This window comes from Panthera uncia, assembly GCF_023721935.1.
Source record: "Panthera uncia isolate 11264 chromosome B3 unlocalized genomic scaffold, Puncia_PCG_1.0 HiC_scaffold_1, whole genome shotgun sequence".
Lineage (NCBI taxonomy): Eukaryota > Metazoa > Chordata > Mammalia > Carnivora > Felidae > Panthera > Panthera uncia.
This window is the reverse complement of record NW_026057582.1, coordinates 114,685,261-114,701,179: the sequence shown is the minus strand read 5'-3', so window position 1 is coordinate 114,701,179 and position 15,919 is coordinate 114,685,261. Positions and strand designations below refer to the sequence as shown.

Here is a 15,919-nt window from a genome sequence, read left to right as displayed (position 1 = left end):
CTGAACTTCTTCTTTGCCAATTTAGATGCCTTTTATTACATTTTGTTCTCTGATTGCTGAGGCTAGGACTCCCAACACCGTGTTAAACAACAGTGGTGATAGTGGACATCTCTGTTGTGTTCCTGATCTCAGGGGGAAAGCTCTGTTTTTGCTCATTGAGGATGATATTAGTTGTGGGCTTTTCATATATGGCTTTTAATTTTTTAATGTGTATTTATTTTTGAGACAGAGAGACAGATCATGAGTGGGGGAGAGGCAGAAAGAGCAATATAGAACCCAAAGCAGGCTCCAGGCTCTGAGCTGTCAGCAGAGCCCAACGTGGGGCTGTAATTCACAAAATGCAAGACCATGACCAAGCCAATGTCGGATGCTCAATCAACAGTCACCCAAGTGCCCCTCATATATGGCTTTTTTGATGTTAAGGTATGTTCCTTCTATCCCGAGTTTCCTGAGGTTTTTTAATAAGGAAGGATGCTGTATTTTGTCAAATGTTTTTTCTGCACATATTGTCAAAATCATATGGTTCTTACCCTTTCTTCTATTAATGTGATGTATCACATTGATTTGCAAATGTTGAACCAGCCCTGCAGCCCAGGAATGAATCCCACTTGGGTTATGGTGAATAATTCTTTTTAATACACTGTTGAATTCGATTTGCTAGTATCTTGTTGAGAATTTTTGCATTCATGTTCATCAGGGATATTGGCCTGTGGGGTCTCTGTCTGGTTTGGGAATCAAGGTAATGCTGGCTTCATAGAATGAATCCAGAAGCTTTCCTTCCATTTCTATTTCTTGGAACAGCTTGAGAAGGATAGGTATTAACTCTGCTTTAAATGTCTGTTAGAATTCCCCTGGGAAGCCATCTGGCCCAAGACTCTTATTTGTTGGGAGACTTTTGATAAATGATTCAATTTCTTCGTTGGTTATGGGTCTGTTCAAATTTTCTATTTCTTTCCGTTTGAGTTTTAGTAGTGTGTGGGTGTCTAGCAATTTGTCCATTTCAGGTTGTCCAGTTTGTTGGCATAATTTTTCATAGTATTCTCTAAAAATTGTTTGTATATCTGAGTGATTGGTTGTGATCGCTCCTCTTTCATTCATGATTTTTATGTATTTGGGTTCTCTCTCTTCTCTTTTTGAGAAGTCTGGCTAGGGGGTTCTCAATTTTATTTTTTTAAAAAACCAGCTGTTTGATTCATTGATCTGTTCTACTGGGTTTTTTTGGATTCTATATTATTTATTTCTGCTCTAATCTTTATTATTTCTCTTCTTCTGCTGGCTTTGGGGTTTCTTTGCTCTTCTGCTTCTAGTTCCTTTGGGTGTGTGGTTAAGTTTGTATTGGGATTTTTCTTATTTCTTGAGATAGGCCTGGATTGCAATGTATTTTCCACTTAGAACTGCCTTTGCTGCATCCCAAAAGGTTTGGACTGTCTTGTTTTCATTTTCATTTGCTTCTATACATTTTTAATTTCTTTTTTAATTACCTGGTTGACCCATTCATTCCTTAGTAGGATATTATTCAACCTCCACGCATTTGGTGGCTTTCCAAACTTTTTCTTGTGGTTGATTTCAAGTTTCATAGCTTTGTGATCTGAAAATATGCATGGTATGATCTCAATTCTTTTATATTTATTGAGGACTATTTTGTGACCCAGTATGTGATCTATCTTGGAGAATGTTCCATGTGCACTCGAGAAGAATGTGTATTCTTCTGCTTTTGGATGAAGAGTTCTGAGTATATGTCAAGATGTCAATATATGTCAATATATGTCAATAATGTCAAGTCCATTTCGTCCAGTGTATCATTCAAGGCCATTGTGTCTTTATTGATTTTCTGCCTAGATGATCTGTCCATTGCTGTAAGTGGAGTATTAAAGTCCCCTGCAATTACTGTATTCTTACCAATAAGGTTGCTTTTGTTTGTGATTAACTGATTTATATATTTGGGTTCTCCAAGTTGGGGGCATAAACATTTACAATTGTTAGCTCTTCTTGATAGATCCCCATAATTATGATATAATGCCCTTCTTCATCTCTTGCTATAGCCTTTAGTTTAAAATCTAGTTTGTCTCATATAAGTACGGCTACTCCAGCTTTCTTTTGACTTCCAGTAGCATGATAGATGGCTCTCCATCCCCTCACTTTCAATCTGAAGGTGTTCTCAGATCTAAAATGAGTCTCTTGTAGACAGCATATAGATGGGTCTTGTTTTTTTGTCCATTCTGATATCCTATGTCTTTTGATTGGAGCATTTAGTCCATTTACCTTCAGAGTGATTATTCAAAGATATGGATTTAGTGTCATTGTGTTATCTGTAGGTTTCACACTTGTAGTGATATCTCTGGTCCTCTGTAGTCTTTGCAGCATTCCACTCACAGAGTCACCCTTCCAATCTCTTGCATGGCTGATTTAGTGGTCATGAACTCCGTCAGTTTTTGTTTGTCTGGGAAAGCCTTTCTGTCTCCCTCTATTCTGAATGACAGTTTTGCTGAATAAAGGATTCCTGGCTGCATATTTTTCCTATTCAGTACATTGAATATTTCCTGCCATTCCCTTCCGGCCTGCCAAGTTTCAGTGGACAGGTGTGCTACTACCCTTATATGTCCACCCTTGTAGGTTAAGGCCCATTTGTCCCTAGCTGCTTTCATAATTCTCTCTTTATCTTTGTATTTTGCCAGTTTCAGCATGATATCCCATGGAGAAGACATATTCTTGTTATATCTGAAGGGAGTTCTCTGTGCCTCCTCGATTTGGATATCTGCCTCCTTCCCCAAATTAGTTTTCAGCTATAATTTGTTCAAGTAAACCTTCTGCCCCTTTCTCTTTTCTTCTGAAACTATGATATGGATACTATTACATTTCATTGAATCACTTAGTTCTCTAATTCCCCCCTCCTCATCTAGTATTTTCTTATCTTTTTCTTGGCTTCATGTCATTTTCCATAATTTTATCTTCCATTTCACTTATTCTCCCATCTGCTTCCTTCATCTTTGATGTCACTGCATCTAGTTTATTTTGTACTTCATTTACAGTATTTCTTAATTCATGGTGACTATTTCTTAGTTCCTTGATCTCTGAAGCAATAGATTCTCTGCTGTCTTCTATGCTTTTTAAAGCCCAGCTATGAATTTTATGACTATTATTCTAAATTCTTGCTCAGATATTGTTTATATCTGTTTTCAGCAATTCTCTAGCTGGCATTTCTTCCTGGAATTTCTTTTGAGGAGAATTCTTTTGGACCATCATTTTGGATAGTTTTCTGTCCCTTGTGTGTTTTAATAGCTTATTATGTGGCCTGCACCTGCGAGCACTATTATATCAAAAAAGGCTCATATACTGTCCAGGGCTTGGCCCTTCAGGAGGTGTTTTTGGAGTGTGTTGCATGTTCTCTGTTGTTGTGACTCTGGTTGCTTTATTTCCCTACTCGTAGTGGTGGTTTGGGCCTTCTACCAGGTGTGCTTTGTTTGTTGAAGTAACCCTGGAAAAAATCTTTAAAGGGGGGGGAGGGGAGGTTGGTGGTAGAAGAAGCCTTATCCCATAGGAATAAGAGAGAAATGACAGGGGTGAGGAAAGAGAAAAGAAAAAAAAAAAAAAAAACAACTGATCAGGCAAAGAATCAGAGGAACTATATGGCTTAATCCAGAGAGACAGAGGGGGGAAAATAAAGAAGGAGATACAGAAGAGGTATAAAAAGAATAGATTAAAAATGTCTCTTTAAACAAACCAACAACCAGAGTAACCAGAATAGGGAAGGGAAGGAACATGCAGAAAAAAAGGAAGAAGAAAAAAAAAAATTATATACTTATACATGTATATAAACAGTAAGGACTGACCAAAACTCAAATCAGAAAATGCAAAACCATTAGACAGATATCTGATGGTGCGGTGGAACCAGTGACTGTGTTGGTCTGGATGAGGGGCTGTCTGGTCTGGTCAGTGTCAGGCTTGCTCCAGTAGATATGCAGTTACCAGGCGTGGAGAGACGTGATTTGGTGTAGGTGCGTCATGCCTCCACTGTGGGCCCATTGCCCATTCCCTGAAGCCCCACCTTGTTGTGATGGGGAGAAAAATAGCAACACTCCAGTCATTCTCCCTGGACCAGGTGTCCCAAACCACTCTGTTTAAGCCGTCCTCACAGTGCGGTGTAGATGCCAGCACACCAGTTTGTTCCACTCCACAGTCTCCCCCCTCCCCAGGCGCTGGGCTGAGATTCAAACCCTGATGTTTTAAGGGGACCCGCTCTGCAAGCCCTGGTTCTGGGTAGAGCCACTCCACCCAGCCAGCCAACAAAGGGCTTCTTGCTCTTCACAGTGCCATGCAGGCATGAGTGGGCTCGTTTGTTGGATGTCTTAAAGGATCCCGTTCCATGGGCCCCCAGTTCAAGAGTGAAGATGTGAAAATACCACACACACATACACACATACACACATACACACACACACACACACACACACACACACACACAGATTTGTACATCAAATCCAGCTAAGATATCACAACCAAGTTGAGTTTATTTCAAATATGCAAGGCTGGTATAACATTTTCAAATCAATTAATGTAATATACCAAATAAGCAAAATAAAGGAGTAAAGCCCTATGTTCATCTCAACAGATGAAAAAAAGCATGTGATAAAACTCTTCACAAACTACAACAAACACCATATTTAATGCTATAATGCTGAAAGAGACAAGGATCTTGCCCACCATCACCACTTCCCTTCAAAAAAAGGCCCTAGCCTGTGTAATAAGGTGGGAAAAAGAATGAGGCAGTGAAAACACAAATGAACCTGGATCAGTTTGTTACACTACAAAGTACAGAAATGCTCAAAGAATAATGACATATGGCAAAAGCCAGGTTGGAGGAGCTTCCACTGGCTAAATCTGGAACAATTTGAGCATCAAAATAAATAATGATAGTAATAGACTACAACATTAAATAAAATAAAAAATCCAAGTATCCAGACACGGATAGGTGGGTATGTCAACCTTTTCCTCACAGATGTTTAATAAGTGTTACCATCATTGAGTGCTAAAACTAGCGGGTGACAATTTGATGAGGTACAGGGTATTTACACAGCCTCAAAGTCTCTCTCAACAAACTACTCATTAATTTCAAAAGAGAAAACACAAACTTTAAACAGAAAAAACAATCCTGTATTAACCAAGTGATCAAAGGTAACATGACCAAAAGCAGGACAAACTGACCATCATATGCTTTCTGATGTTATTCACTGAGAAGGACACATCATCAGTCATGTGATACTCTGCCAAAAAAATAGAAAATCTGCCTCTAGGCAATTAGGATCATATAAAGAAACTTAATATAATGGAAACACACTAGATGGTAGAGAGAAGGGAAGAAAAGCAATCAAATCCTTGATGACACCTTGATGATGGTGTTTCTCTTAGCCCAACTAAAACCTACTGGTCTTAAAAAAATAAATAAATAAAATAAATAAATAAAACCTACTGGTCTTTCAAGTCCCAACTTAAAAAGTAACTCTCTCAAAATGAAGTACTTTAACCCCCGGACTCAGCCAGGACCCCTTTTATATGCTCGAACAAACCTGTACTCCTTTGTAGCACATCTCACAATTATATTTTAAATCATATACTTATGTATTTACCATCTATCTTCTCCCATGAATGATGAATAATTGGCATGATAAAGATATCATGAATAAATGACTGAAATAAGTACATCATGAATAAATGAACATCATTTGTAAACGAGGTATTCAACAAAAATAAGTAACTGAAGTTAGCCCTGCTAAGCACAAATTATTTTCAGTTTTACCATTTTGGATGAAAATCTGATCATACTTCCCTGACTTTTAAACAATGGGTGCTGGGGCACCTGGGTGGCTCAGTCGGTTAATCATCCGACTTTGGCTCAGGTCATGAACTCATGGTTCGTGAGTTTAAGCCCCACGTCAGGTTCTGTGCTGACAGCTCAGAGCCTGGAGCCTGCTTCAGATTCTGTGTCTCCCTCTCTCTGTTCCTCCCCTGCTCGTGCTTTGTCTCTCTCAAAAATAAATAAAGATTAAAAAATTTTTTAAATAAATAGGTAAAAAAATAAACAGTGGCTACTGAATCAACTTCCTCCTTTCTTGGTACTTTCAAGTTAGCACCAGGAATAACTTTTGTATGATATTACAATATGCCCTCAGGAACTATAGAAATGCAGAGGATGGTTGCTGTAAAATTAATAGGCTCAGACCAAAGTGTTTTTTAGATTTTTTGAACTCTTTACTTCCTGGTAATTAGGCAGAACACAAAAGCTTAATTCTCAATTATTTTCTCTTTTTCCCTATCAAGCTATCAGTTTTCAATTCTTATTTGTTAGAATTACAGGAAATGTTACAAAAAGTAAAGTGAATATACTTTCATTATGGGAATTATCTGTTATGGATGATCACAGGCATTTTTAATTTACTTTCAGGTTTTTGGCCACATTCCTTACCATCACAGTTGGCAAACAAGCAATGCTTTTACTACACTTTGCCCATCAGAGCTATTTAAAAACAACACAAATCAATAAGAAATACTATGAAGCTGTAAAAGGAAATAAAGCTCTCTGATGCTCTAGAGTATACTGCAAAGATAATAAATGAAAAAGATATGGAAGGAAGGACAAAAAAACAGGTTAGTGTTTAAGGTAGCTTGATCACTTACCATCATTCTTTAATTCTGTTAGTATGCCAAGAAGCTCATTTACCACATAAACCCCTGGGGTGTGACTCCTACAATTAAAAAAAAAAAAATACATATATATATATATATATATATCCTTAGTCATAAGATTGTCAAAAAAACATTTATTCTTAAAAAGACAGAAGTCTCATTACCACAAGTTTGTCATTACATTAAACAAAAAAATAAAATTGCTCTTTTACTGTTTGGATGTAATATCGCATGTTTTAAATATTCCATGCTGAACAATACCTCAGTGCTCTCCAAAAAAATTTTTTAATTAAATACAAGAGAAACACTGTTAATTAATTACATTAAGAGTCTATGATCTCTCAATCCAGAGACTTTTTTTTTTACTACCATCTATATAGTACACATAACACACATATAGTATATCCTTACTCGGTTCACAAATGTTTAACTGCAACAAAAGTTTCATAAAGTGATGTTTATACCTATTGTGTGAGATGTACTCTGAGATTTCCTTCTCATTTTTCAAATGCTGCTTTCACTGAACTGATTTATGACCCACTAATGAATGCCAACCCAGGATACAAAACATGATATACCTATTCTTAGGAACTTTCAAAAACTGAGATTTTATCAGAATATTTTAATTACTATTATATAAGTCTCCACATAGAACATATCTTACTTTTCAGGATATCAATATAATGTGGCCAAACCTTTACTCAAACCCAAAGCAGAAACCGAGATAGAACACAAAGCAACAAGGATATTCCTGTATAGAATGACCTAACCCCATAAGAAAAGCTAATGAATGAAGAAATGTAGCAGTTGGAACCTAGTTGCTTCTGGGCTCAGAGCCTAGGCAATTTATCCTTTGCCAAGTGTATTTGCTCCTTTTAAAATACAACACATAAGTCCACACAAAAACTTATACACAAGTATTCATAGCACCATTATACATAATGGCCAAAAGTGGAAACAACCCAAATGTCCATCAAATGATGGATAAATAGAAGGTGGTATATACATACAATGGAATATTACTGGGCCATAAAAAAGGAATAAAGTGCTAATACATGCTACAACATGAAGGAACCTTAAAAACATTATGCTAAGAAGCCAGCCAGTCACAAAAGATAACATATCGAATAATTTATACATAATTTCCCGAACAGGCAAATCCACAGAGTCAGAAAATAGATTATTGGTTGCCTAAGGCTAGGAAGTTGGAGGAAAATGGGAGTGACTGCTAATGCGCATGAGGTTTCTTTCTGAAATGGCAAAAATGTTCTAAAATTCATTATGGTGATGGTTGCACAAGTCTGTGGATACAAAAGCCATTTTTTTTAATGGCTGAATTGTATGGTGTATAAATTATATCTCAATTAAACTGTTATTTTTTAATGCAGTGCCTCTCTGCTCACAACTCTTCCAGTTACTCCCCATCTCAGAGTAAAAGCCAAAGTCTTCATAGTAGCCTACCACACTCATACCTCCCTGACCATACCTCGACCCCTCTCCTCTTTGGTGTTCATTCCACTCCAGCCACACTGGCCTCTTTATGTTCCCCAACATGCCAGACACACTCAGGCCTCAGGGCTTTTTAATTATTGGCCACTTATGTGAAAGACTCAAGATTTACTCCATCTTTACTCATATATCACTTCCTCAGTGAAGCCTTCCCAAACATTCTATTTAAAATTGCAACCCATTTAGGGGCACCTGGCTGGCTCAGTCAGTAGAGCACACAACTCTTGATCTCAGGGTTGAGAGTTCAAGCCCCATGTTGGGTATAAAGATTACATAAAAAATTAAATTATTTAATAAATTAAAATACATTAAATTGCAACCCATTTATCCTGACTCCCACCCCCGGCACTTCCTATCCCACTTCTCCTCTAGAGCATTTATCACCTTATAGTATTTACTTAATTGGTATACTGTCCATCTCCCCCCCCCCCCCACAAGAACATAAGCTTCATGGTGTTTGTTGGTTTCGTTACGGCTATGGTCTCAGAACCTAGAACAGTACCTGGCATTCAATAAGCATTAAATACTTATTTGATAAAGCCCATGCTAAAGAATATTTGCTCACCATGTTGCCTTCCTCTCACCCTCCTACATATTCAAAGCCTTTTAAATATTCAAGGCCAACTCTAAAGTCATCTTCATAAAGCCTACTCTGACATCCCCAGCTGACAGATGTCTTCTACATCTTAATTTCCAGATCACTTCATCTGTATTCACTTGTAAAAAGTAGGAGATAGATAGATAGATAGATAAAAATAAAAAATAAAAAGTAGGAGAAAGCACGATGTAGTGGAAAGAGTATATAGAGACACTGGAGTCAACCAAATCACTGGCTGTGACCATGAGAGGTCATTTGATCTCTTTGAGTATCAGAAGTCTCATCTATAAAAATGAAGAAGTTAAAAAGACTATGTTCTGGGGTGCCTGGGTGCTCAGTCAGTTAAGTGTCTGACTCTTCATCTCAGCTCAGGTCTTGATCTCAGGGTCATGAGTTTAAGCCCTGTGTTGGGCTCTGCGCTGGGTGTGAAGCCTACTTTAAAAAAAAAAAAAAAAAAAAAAAAAAAAGGCTATGTCCTCAGTTTTCCAAAACAGATAGACAAATGGCTAATAGGAACATGAAAAGATGTTGAATATCATTAATCATTAGGGATATATAAATCACAACCACAATAAGATATCACTTCACACCCACACCCACTAGGATGGCTACAATCCCAAAGACAAACAATAACAAGTGTTGGAGACGATGTGGAAAAATTGTGGACGCAACATAAACTTTGGAATGTCATATGCTGTAGCTGGTTTTGTAAATAATCTGGTAGTTCTTCAAAAGGTAGAGTTGCTATATGACCCAGCAATTCCACTCTTCGGTATATACCCAAGAGAAATAAAGACATATGTCCACACAAAAACTTATACACAAATGTTTATAGCAGCATTATTCATAATATTCAACAAGTGAAACCATCCAAATGTGCATCAACTGATGAATGGATAAATAAAATGTGGTATATCCACACAATAAAATAGTATTCAGCCACAAAAAGACATGAAGTTTCTAGAAAAGTCAAAACTATGGAAGGGAAAAGATCAATTGTTACAGGGGTTAGGGAGAAAGAGGGATTAAACAGGCAGAATACAAAGAATTTTTAGGGCAATGGAAGTATTCTTTAAGATATTATAATGGTGTATACATGTCATTACACATTTGTTCAAACCCATAAATACAACACCAAGAGTAAATACTAATGTAAACTATGGACTTTGGTGTGATAGGGACTTGTCAATGTAAGTTAAATCAATTTTAACAAACATTCCACTCTAGCGGGGGATGTTGATGATGGGAGAAGCAAAGCTAAGTGGAGACAGGGAACATATGGGAAATCTCCGTACTTTCCCTAAAAAAATTTGCTGTGCTCCTAAAACTGTTCTAAAACATTAAAGAGTTAAAAAAAAGGGGGAAGTGTTGATACACTACAGCATGGGTGAACATTGAAAATACTATGCTAAATGGAAGAAACCAAACACAAAAGGCCACCTATTATATGATTCTATTAATATAAATGCCAGAGCAGACAAATCCACAGAGAAAAAAAAGTAGATTAGTGGTTGCCTACGGCTGATGCAGAAAGTGGGAAGGAGAAGAGATGACAGTCAGGAATAGAGAATGGCTGTTATGGGGTTTCATATGGGGTTTTGAAAATGTCCTAAAATTGGGGTGATGTTTGCACAATTCTGTGAATACACCAAAAAACTACTGAAATGTATACTTTAATGGTTGATTTTATGGGTGTGAAATATATCGCAATAAGTTGTTTAAAAAAAAAAAAAAAAAAAAAACCTAACACCTAATCCAGAACTTCCAAAATTTCAAGCAGTTACTACTTTCGTATTTGCCATTAACTACCACCCATACTATTATTCATATAACATTTTTCCCTAAATAAAACACTTTTACTTACAATTTATTTTTTAATATTTATTTTTGAGAGAGAGCATGCACAAGCAGAGAACGAGCAGAGAGAGAGGGAGAGAGAGAATCCCAAACAGAATCCTATGTGGGGCTCAATCTCAGAACCATAGGATCATGACCTGAGCTGAAATCAAAAGTTGGATGCTTAACAAACTGAGCCACCCAGGTGCCCCTTTTACTTACATTTTAAAAGAAAACCTAAAATGTTACCATAAACAAAAAAATCAGTTAATATAAAAAAATGGATTTGGCAAATATTTGGCAGTGCTCCTCAAATAAATTTGAGAAACTCTAGGCTACAGCAAAACAATGGGCAAGCAGAAAATGGAGCACAAAAAACAAACAAGTCAGTAAACAGGAAACGGACCCTGGGCCAGAGATTTCCAAACAAGTAGCTGCCAATGATAAACTGAAGTCTCACTTGTCCTAGCCTGCTCTACAGTCCCAGAAAGTCTGTGGAAACACCTGAGTCCTACAAATGGAAATGGGAAGATTGGCTCAAGGGCCAGGAAAGGCCTGTCTCTCTTCATCGGAGTTTAGGTATGCAGGTTGTGAAAGGGCAAGAAGCAAATGGCAGGCCCAAATGGTGAGAAGCCTGTTAGTAACTCTAAAAAATATAGACCCATCTAACAGAAACCAGGTGAGTACATCTATGAATTGTTCTCATGTTCGCCAATAAATTCTAGCAAAGCTAGGGTTTACAATCTCCGGTGTTCACAAAGTCTACCACTCATGTACTTGCATTTTCTGAAATTGAAGACAATCCAAGTATTTCCCTGAGTCAGGTAAACAATGCTGTCACAGGCATACTCAAAAACTACCAGTAATTGTTCACAGCTTTGCAAAGTGGAAAATTAAGTGTATTATGGCAAAATAAGTACTTTGAAGAATATAGACATTTTATTTATAATTCCAGTTGTTTAATGAAGTTTTCAATTCTGAGCACTTCCATATATACTAGCATGAATAAATCACACAGGATGAATTTATCTTCTCCCATGAACCTGGCATGCCTCTTTGAAAAAACCAAAACTACCTCTCTTTTGCAATACTATATTAAATAGGCCTAACACATACTGAAATCTTTACAAATGAAATACCTCTGAGATATGCTTCCAAACAATGAAAGGGGATTAGCTTTTATGAGACAAAATTGTCCATGCATACATAATTACTGAAATAGAAAATTAGTACATAGCAATTAATTCTACTATTCTAATTCACGTTTTCAAAACATATAATGAACTTACTATTGAAGAAATTATCATTAAAAAGTAGCCATTATTTTAGCAAAGCTCCATGAAATCTCTATGTCCAGAATAAAGTCTTTCTATAAATCATTTCCTTCTAATAATTTAAGGTGGCCTCACCAGTGAACTGCAGATCTTTTTGCTTTTCCCATAATATCTACTGCCAAAGCCAAACATGTGTGTGAAAAAGGTTACCATCCCAGCATAAAACTGGAAACAGATTTTTACTACTTATTTTGTTATTCAAGCCATTTGCAGTTCTCACTTCTACAATTTCAGAAACGTGAATTTCACAATGGATATCAAGTTGCACCATTAGAGAGAATTCTGTTTAACTTCCCACTTACCACCACCATCTAAGTGTTTAAAGAATGTTCACATGGGATTCCCAAATAACTTTTGTTTCTCCTTTAAAACTAGGTTGAGTTGTGGTTAGGTAGGAAGGTGAAAGAAAAGATAGAATATCAACCCCCTTCATCTTAACATTCCTGTAAAGTAGTTAAGTGAAGCTTTTAATAAAGTTAACATCAAATCAACCTTTCAGTGATTAAGTATCTATGAAGCCCTAAGGATATTTTTAAAATCTATGTTTAAAACACTATATCCTTTGAACCTTAGTAACCAAAATTATTTATAAATGCATTTGTATAGCAACATTGATTATGCGTCCATGCACAATCCACCAGGTGGACTAAGGTAAAGTGGTTAACTACAGAGAACAAAAAAATTGCAGCTCAAGGGAATGCGGAGAATGAAGAGGCAAGCATTTGTTGGGGGCTTACTATGGGCGAGGAGCAGTTCTTAATGCTGTACACATACCTCATTTACTTGCTATCAACAAATTTATGAGGTGAATCACATTATCTCTATTTTACAGATGAGGAAACCACGGCTCAGAAAAATTAAGTAATCTGCCAAAGGACAAGTAGTGAAGCTGGGATTCAAACTCAAATCAGTCTGCCTTCAAAGCCCTCATTCTCACACTTCCTCCCACAAAGAAACTTTCCAAATCATATTAAAAATTGACTCTCTGATTAATTAAAATATTAATTCCTTAGTGAATATTACTCAGATCACTTCCATATGTGGCATAAATCAATCTGCACCCAACACATTTTGAGGAAAAGTCATAGCTAGAAAAAAATACAAGGGCCAGGGCACCAAAATAAACCAGAGTGGGATAATGGTCAGATTACCAACCCAAGGTATAAAAGCATCATCCCAGATCAACCATTCACCAGCTGGTGACCCTGGGGCAAGTAATAACGTCTCTGAACCTTAGTTTCCCCATTCATAAAATGAACATAATGCCTAGCCCACCCTTCTACCTTGGATTATGAGAATGAAATAGCTAATGTTGGTGAAATCAATGTGTAAACCATACCAAACTATGGTACTTATATGGAATTGCTATCTATTCAGTAAGATGACTATAATGAACAGCCATTTTCATGGAAAATATCTCGGCACATATAGAAGGAGGGAACAGTCCACGAGCAACAGGAAACTGGTCTCAGGCAGGCATCCCCATCCCAGCGGGAGCCACTTGACAGCAGCAGGTGCTCAGAGAACCAGTTTTCTGACTGCTTTCGAAAAATCCCTTCACTCACTGGGGGGGGAAGGAGCACTAACACAGGCAGAAGGCTGGGTCCTAATACTCCCAGGTGTGAGGCACTGGTTCAAGTCTTCACCCCTCCAGGCCTCAGTTTACGAATTTGTAAGACAATTCCCGCCCTGCTTCCCAAGCAGAGCTAAGACCGGAATCATCAAGGGGTGGTAAACCCTGCGGAGAATGAAATGATGGCGATCACCTGTCAAATGAAGGGCTGGGTGGGAGTCTCCTATGGAAACCCCTTGCAGTTTGGACATTCCAGAAGCCTCAACACGCGCACCACCGCGTACTCAGTGAAGGGGTGAGGCAGTACCCATCCCCACCTTCACCCCCACCCCAGTTGAACCCGCAGCGCAGGCCGGGAGCCTGCCTACCCTCGCCCCCAAGGCCTTCTCAGAGGAACCCCGGGCCCTCCCGAGCAGCCGTGGCTCCCCTCCCCCAGCAGCGATCGCAGACCCTCTCCGCCCACACTGCCAGGTGAGGGGAGAGGGTGAAGGGGAGTACCCGCCGCCATTTTGTCCCTTGGACCCAGCAACGCATTCAGCCCGGCCAGGCCCCAGCCCCGGGCCTCCTGGGTCTGCGCTACGCGCGCCCCTCGCGGACACTCACCCCCGGCAGCCCTGCGCAGTTCGGGGCGGCTCCGAGCGTCCCGCCGGGAAAGGGGCGGGGCGGGGAGGGGAGGCTACGGGGGGCGGGGCAGCTGCCGGAGCACCACGTGACCCCCAGCCGGGGCCGTGCTGCTCCCCGCCCTAGTTGCGGCCTCCCGCGCGCAGGCGCAGCCAGGTTCGCGCCGACCGGCCGAGAAGGCGGGGAGACTTGGCGTGGGTTGGCTTTCGTTGTACCGGTGCGCTTGCTTCCGTGGAGCTCTTCCCTTCGTTAGGCTGCATTCTCACCGCGGCTTTTAGCTACAATCTTGGATTCAGTCCCTTCCCTCCGCCTGTCTTATCGTCACAGTCCCACAGATAACGACCTAGAGGTCTGCCTTACAAAAATCTATACTTGTGAAAACGCTTCGGAAAAGCACGCAGCACTACACCAAGCATTGCTTACCCTCCGCGGTAAACCTTTTTTCATCCCCTGCGTGCCAGCCTTGAAAGGCTCAAAGTACAAGGATCTACCAAATGTTTTCTCTACCTCAAAGACGAAATAAACACACCAATTAAATAATTTAACGATGTTTAAATCATAGTTCTGAATGAAATAGAAAAACTCCGCGCAGACCGTAATTATCAAGTGAATATTCCTCATCACTTTTCATCCACCTGGGAAGTTCAGACTCTACCTTTCCCTTTCCCTTGTTACCCACAATAAGCAGAACTCATGGAATCTAATGGAGTCTGCCTCACAAATAGACTATAAACGCTGTGAAGGCAGGAACCACATCAAATGGCTATGTTCTGGCTCCTTTCCCCTTTTGCCTTCTTAGAAAATTTCTTTTTATTTATTTAACAACTGTTTGTAGGGCATTTACCATATGACAAATGGTATTTTAGATGGTTGGAGTTAATAAATAAAAAAAACATTAAAAATGCCTGCCTTCTAGGGCACCTGGGTAGCTCAGTTCTTTAAGTATCTGACTCTTGGTTTTGGCTCAGGTCCTGATCTCATGGTTCTTGGGTTCAAGCCGTGCATTGGGCTCTGAGCTGACAGTGTGGAACCTGCTTGGAATTTTCTCTCTCCCTCTCTCTCTCTCTCTCTCTCTCTCTCTCAAAATAAATAAACATTTTTTTAAATGCTTGCCTTGGGGTGCCTGGGTGGCTCAGTTGGTTAAGCATCTAACTTCAGCTCAGGTCATGATCTCACACACAGCTCATGGGTTCCAGCCCAGCACCTCCAGCTCTGTGATGACAGCTCAGAGCCTGGAGCCTGCTTCCAATTCTATGTCTCTATCTTTCTCTGCCCTTCCCCGCCAACCCCCCCCCCCCCCCCCAGCTCATGCCCTCTCTCTCTTTCACAAAAATAAACATTTTTTAAAACAATGCTTTAAAAAATAAAAGTAAATAAAGATGCCTGCCTTCTTGGAGCCAGCTGGAGACAATAAATAGTGAACATATAAGTAAATTACATGATAATGTGATAAACACTACAGTAAACAAAGTGAGTAGGATAAGAAGGATGGAGTAGGGAACATACTGCAATTTCATAAAGTGTAGTCAGGGCTTTTATTCCTCTAATCAACTGTTCCTTTTCTCCTCTCTTAATTCCCATAAGGGTTTAAACAACCTCTCCCATCTTGAAATGTCCCACCCAACAAACCCCATTTCAACCTCCACTTTATTTTTCTTCTTTGCAGATCTGCCCTTCACAACTACATTTCTCCAGTGTAGGATGTCTCTACTTCATCAACTACAACTCATGTCTAATAACTAGTGTTATTGCACTCTGGTTTCTTCC

At 39.1% G+C, this 15,919-nt stretch overlaps 1 protein-coding gene across 3 annotated transcripts in view; it reads right to left on the bottom strand.

Annotated features, from left to right (window-relative positions):
* The window catches only part of SCAPER (S-phase cyclin A associated protein in the ER), a 522,663-nt gene extending 508,449 nt beyond the window's left edge, over positions 1 to 14,214 (bottom strand). For all 3 annotated transcript variants that reach the window (XM_049611895.1, XM_049611896.1, XM_049611897.1), the window contains exons 1-2: positions 14,135 to 14,214; positions 6,673 to 6,740 (exon numbers count right to left, since the gene is read on the bottom strand). In XM_049611895.1, the coding sequence (XP_049467852.1) occupies positions 6,673 to 6,678 (6 nt within the window). In that variant the 5' untranslated portion in view covers positions 6,679 to 6,740; positions 14,135 to 14,214. The remainder of the gene's footprint in view (positions 1 to 6,672; positions 6,741 to 14,134) is intronic.
* Positions 14,215 to 15,919: the final 1,705 nt, after the last annotated feature.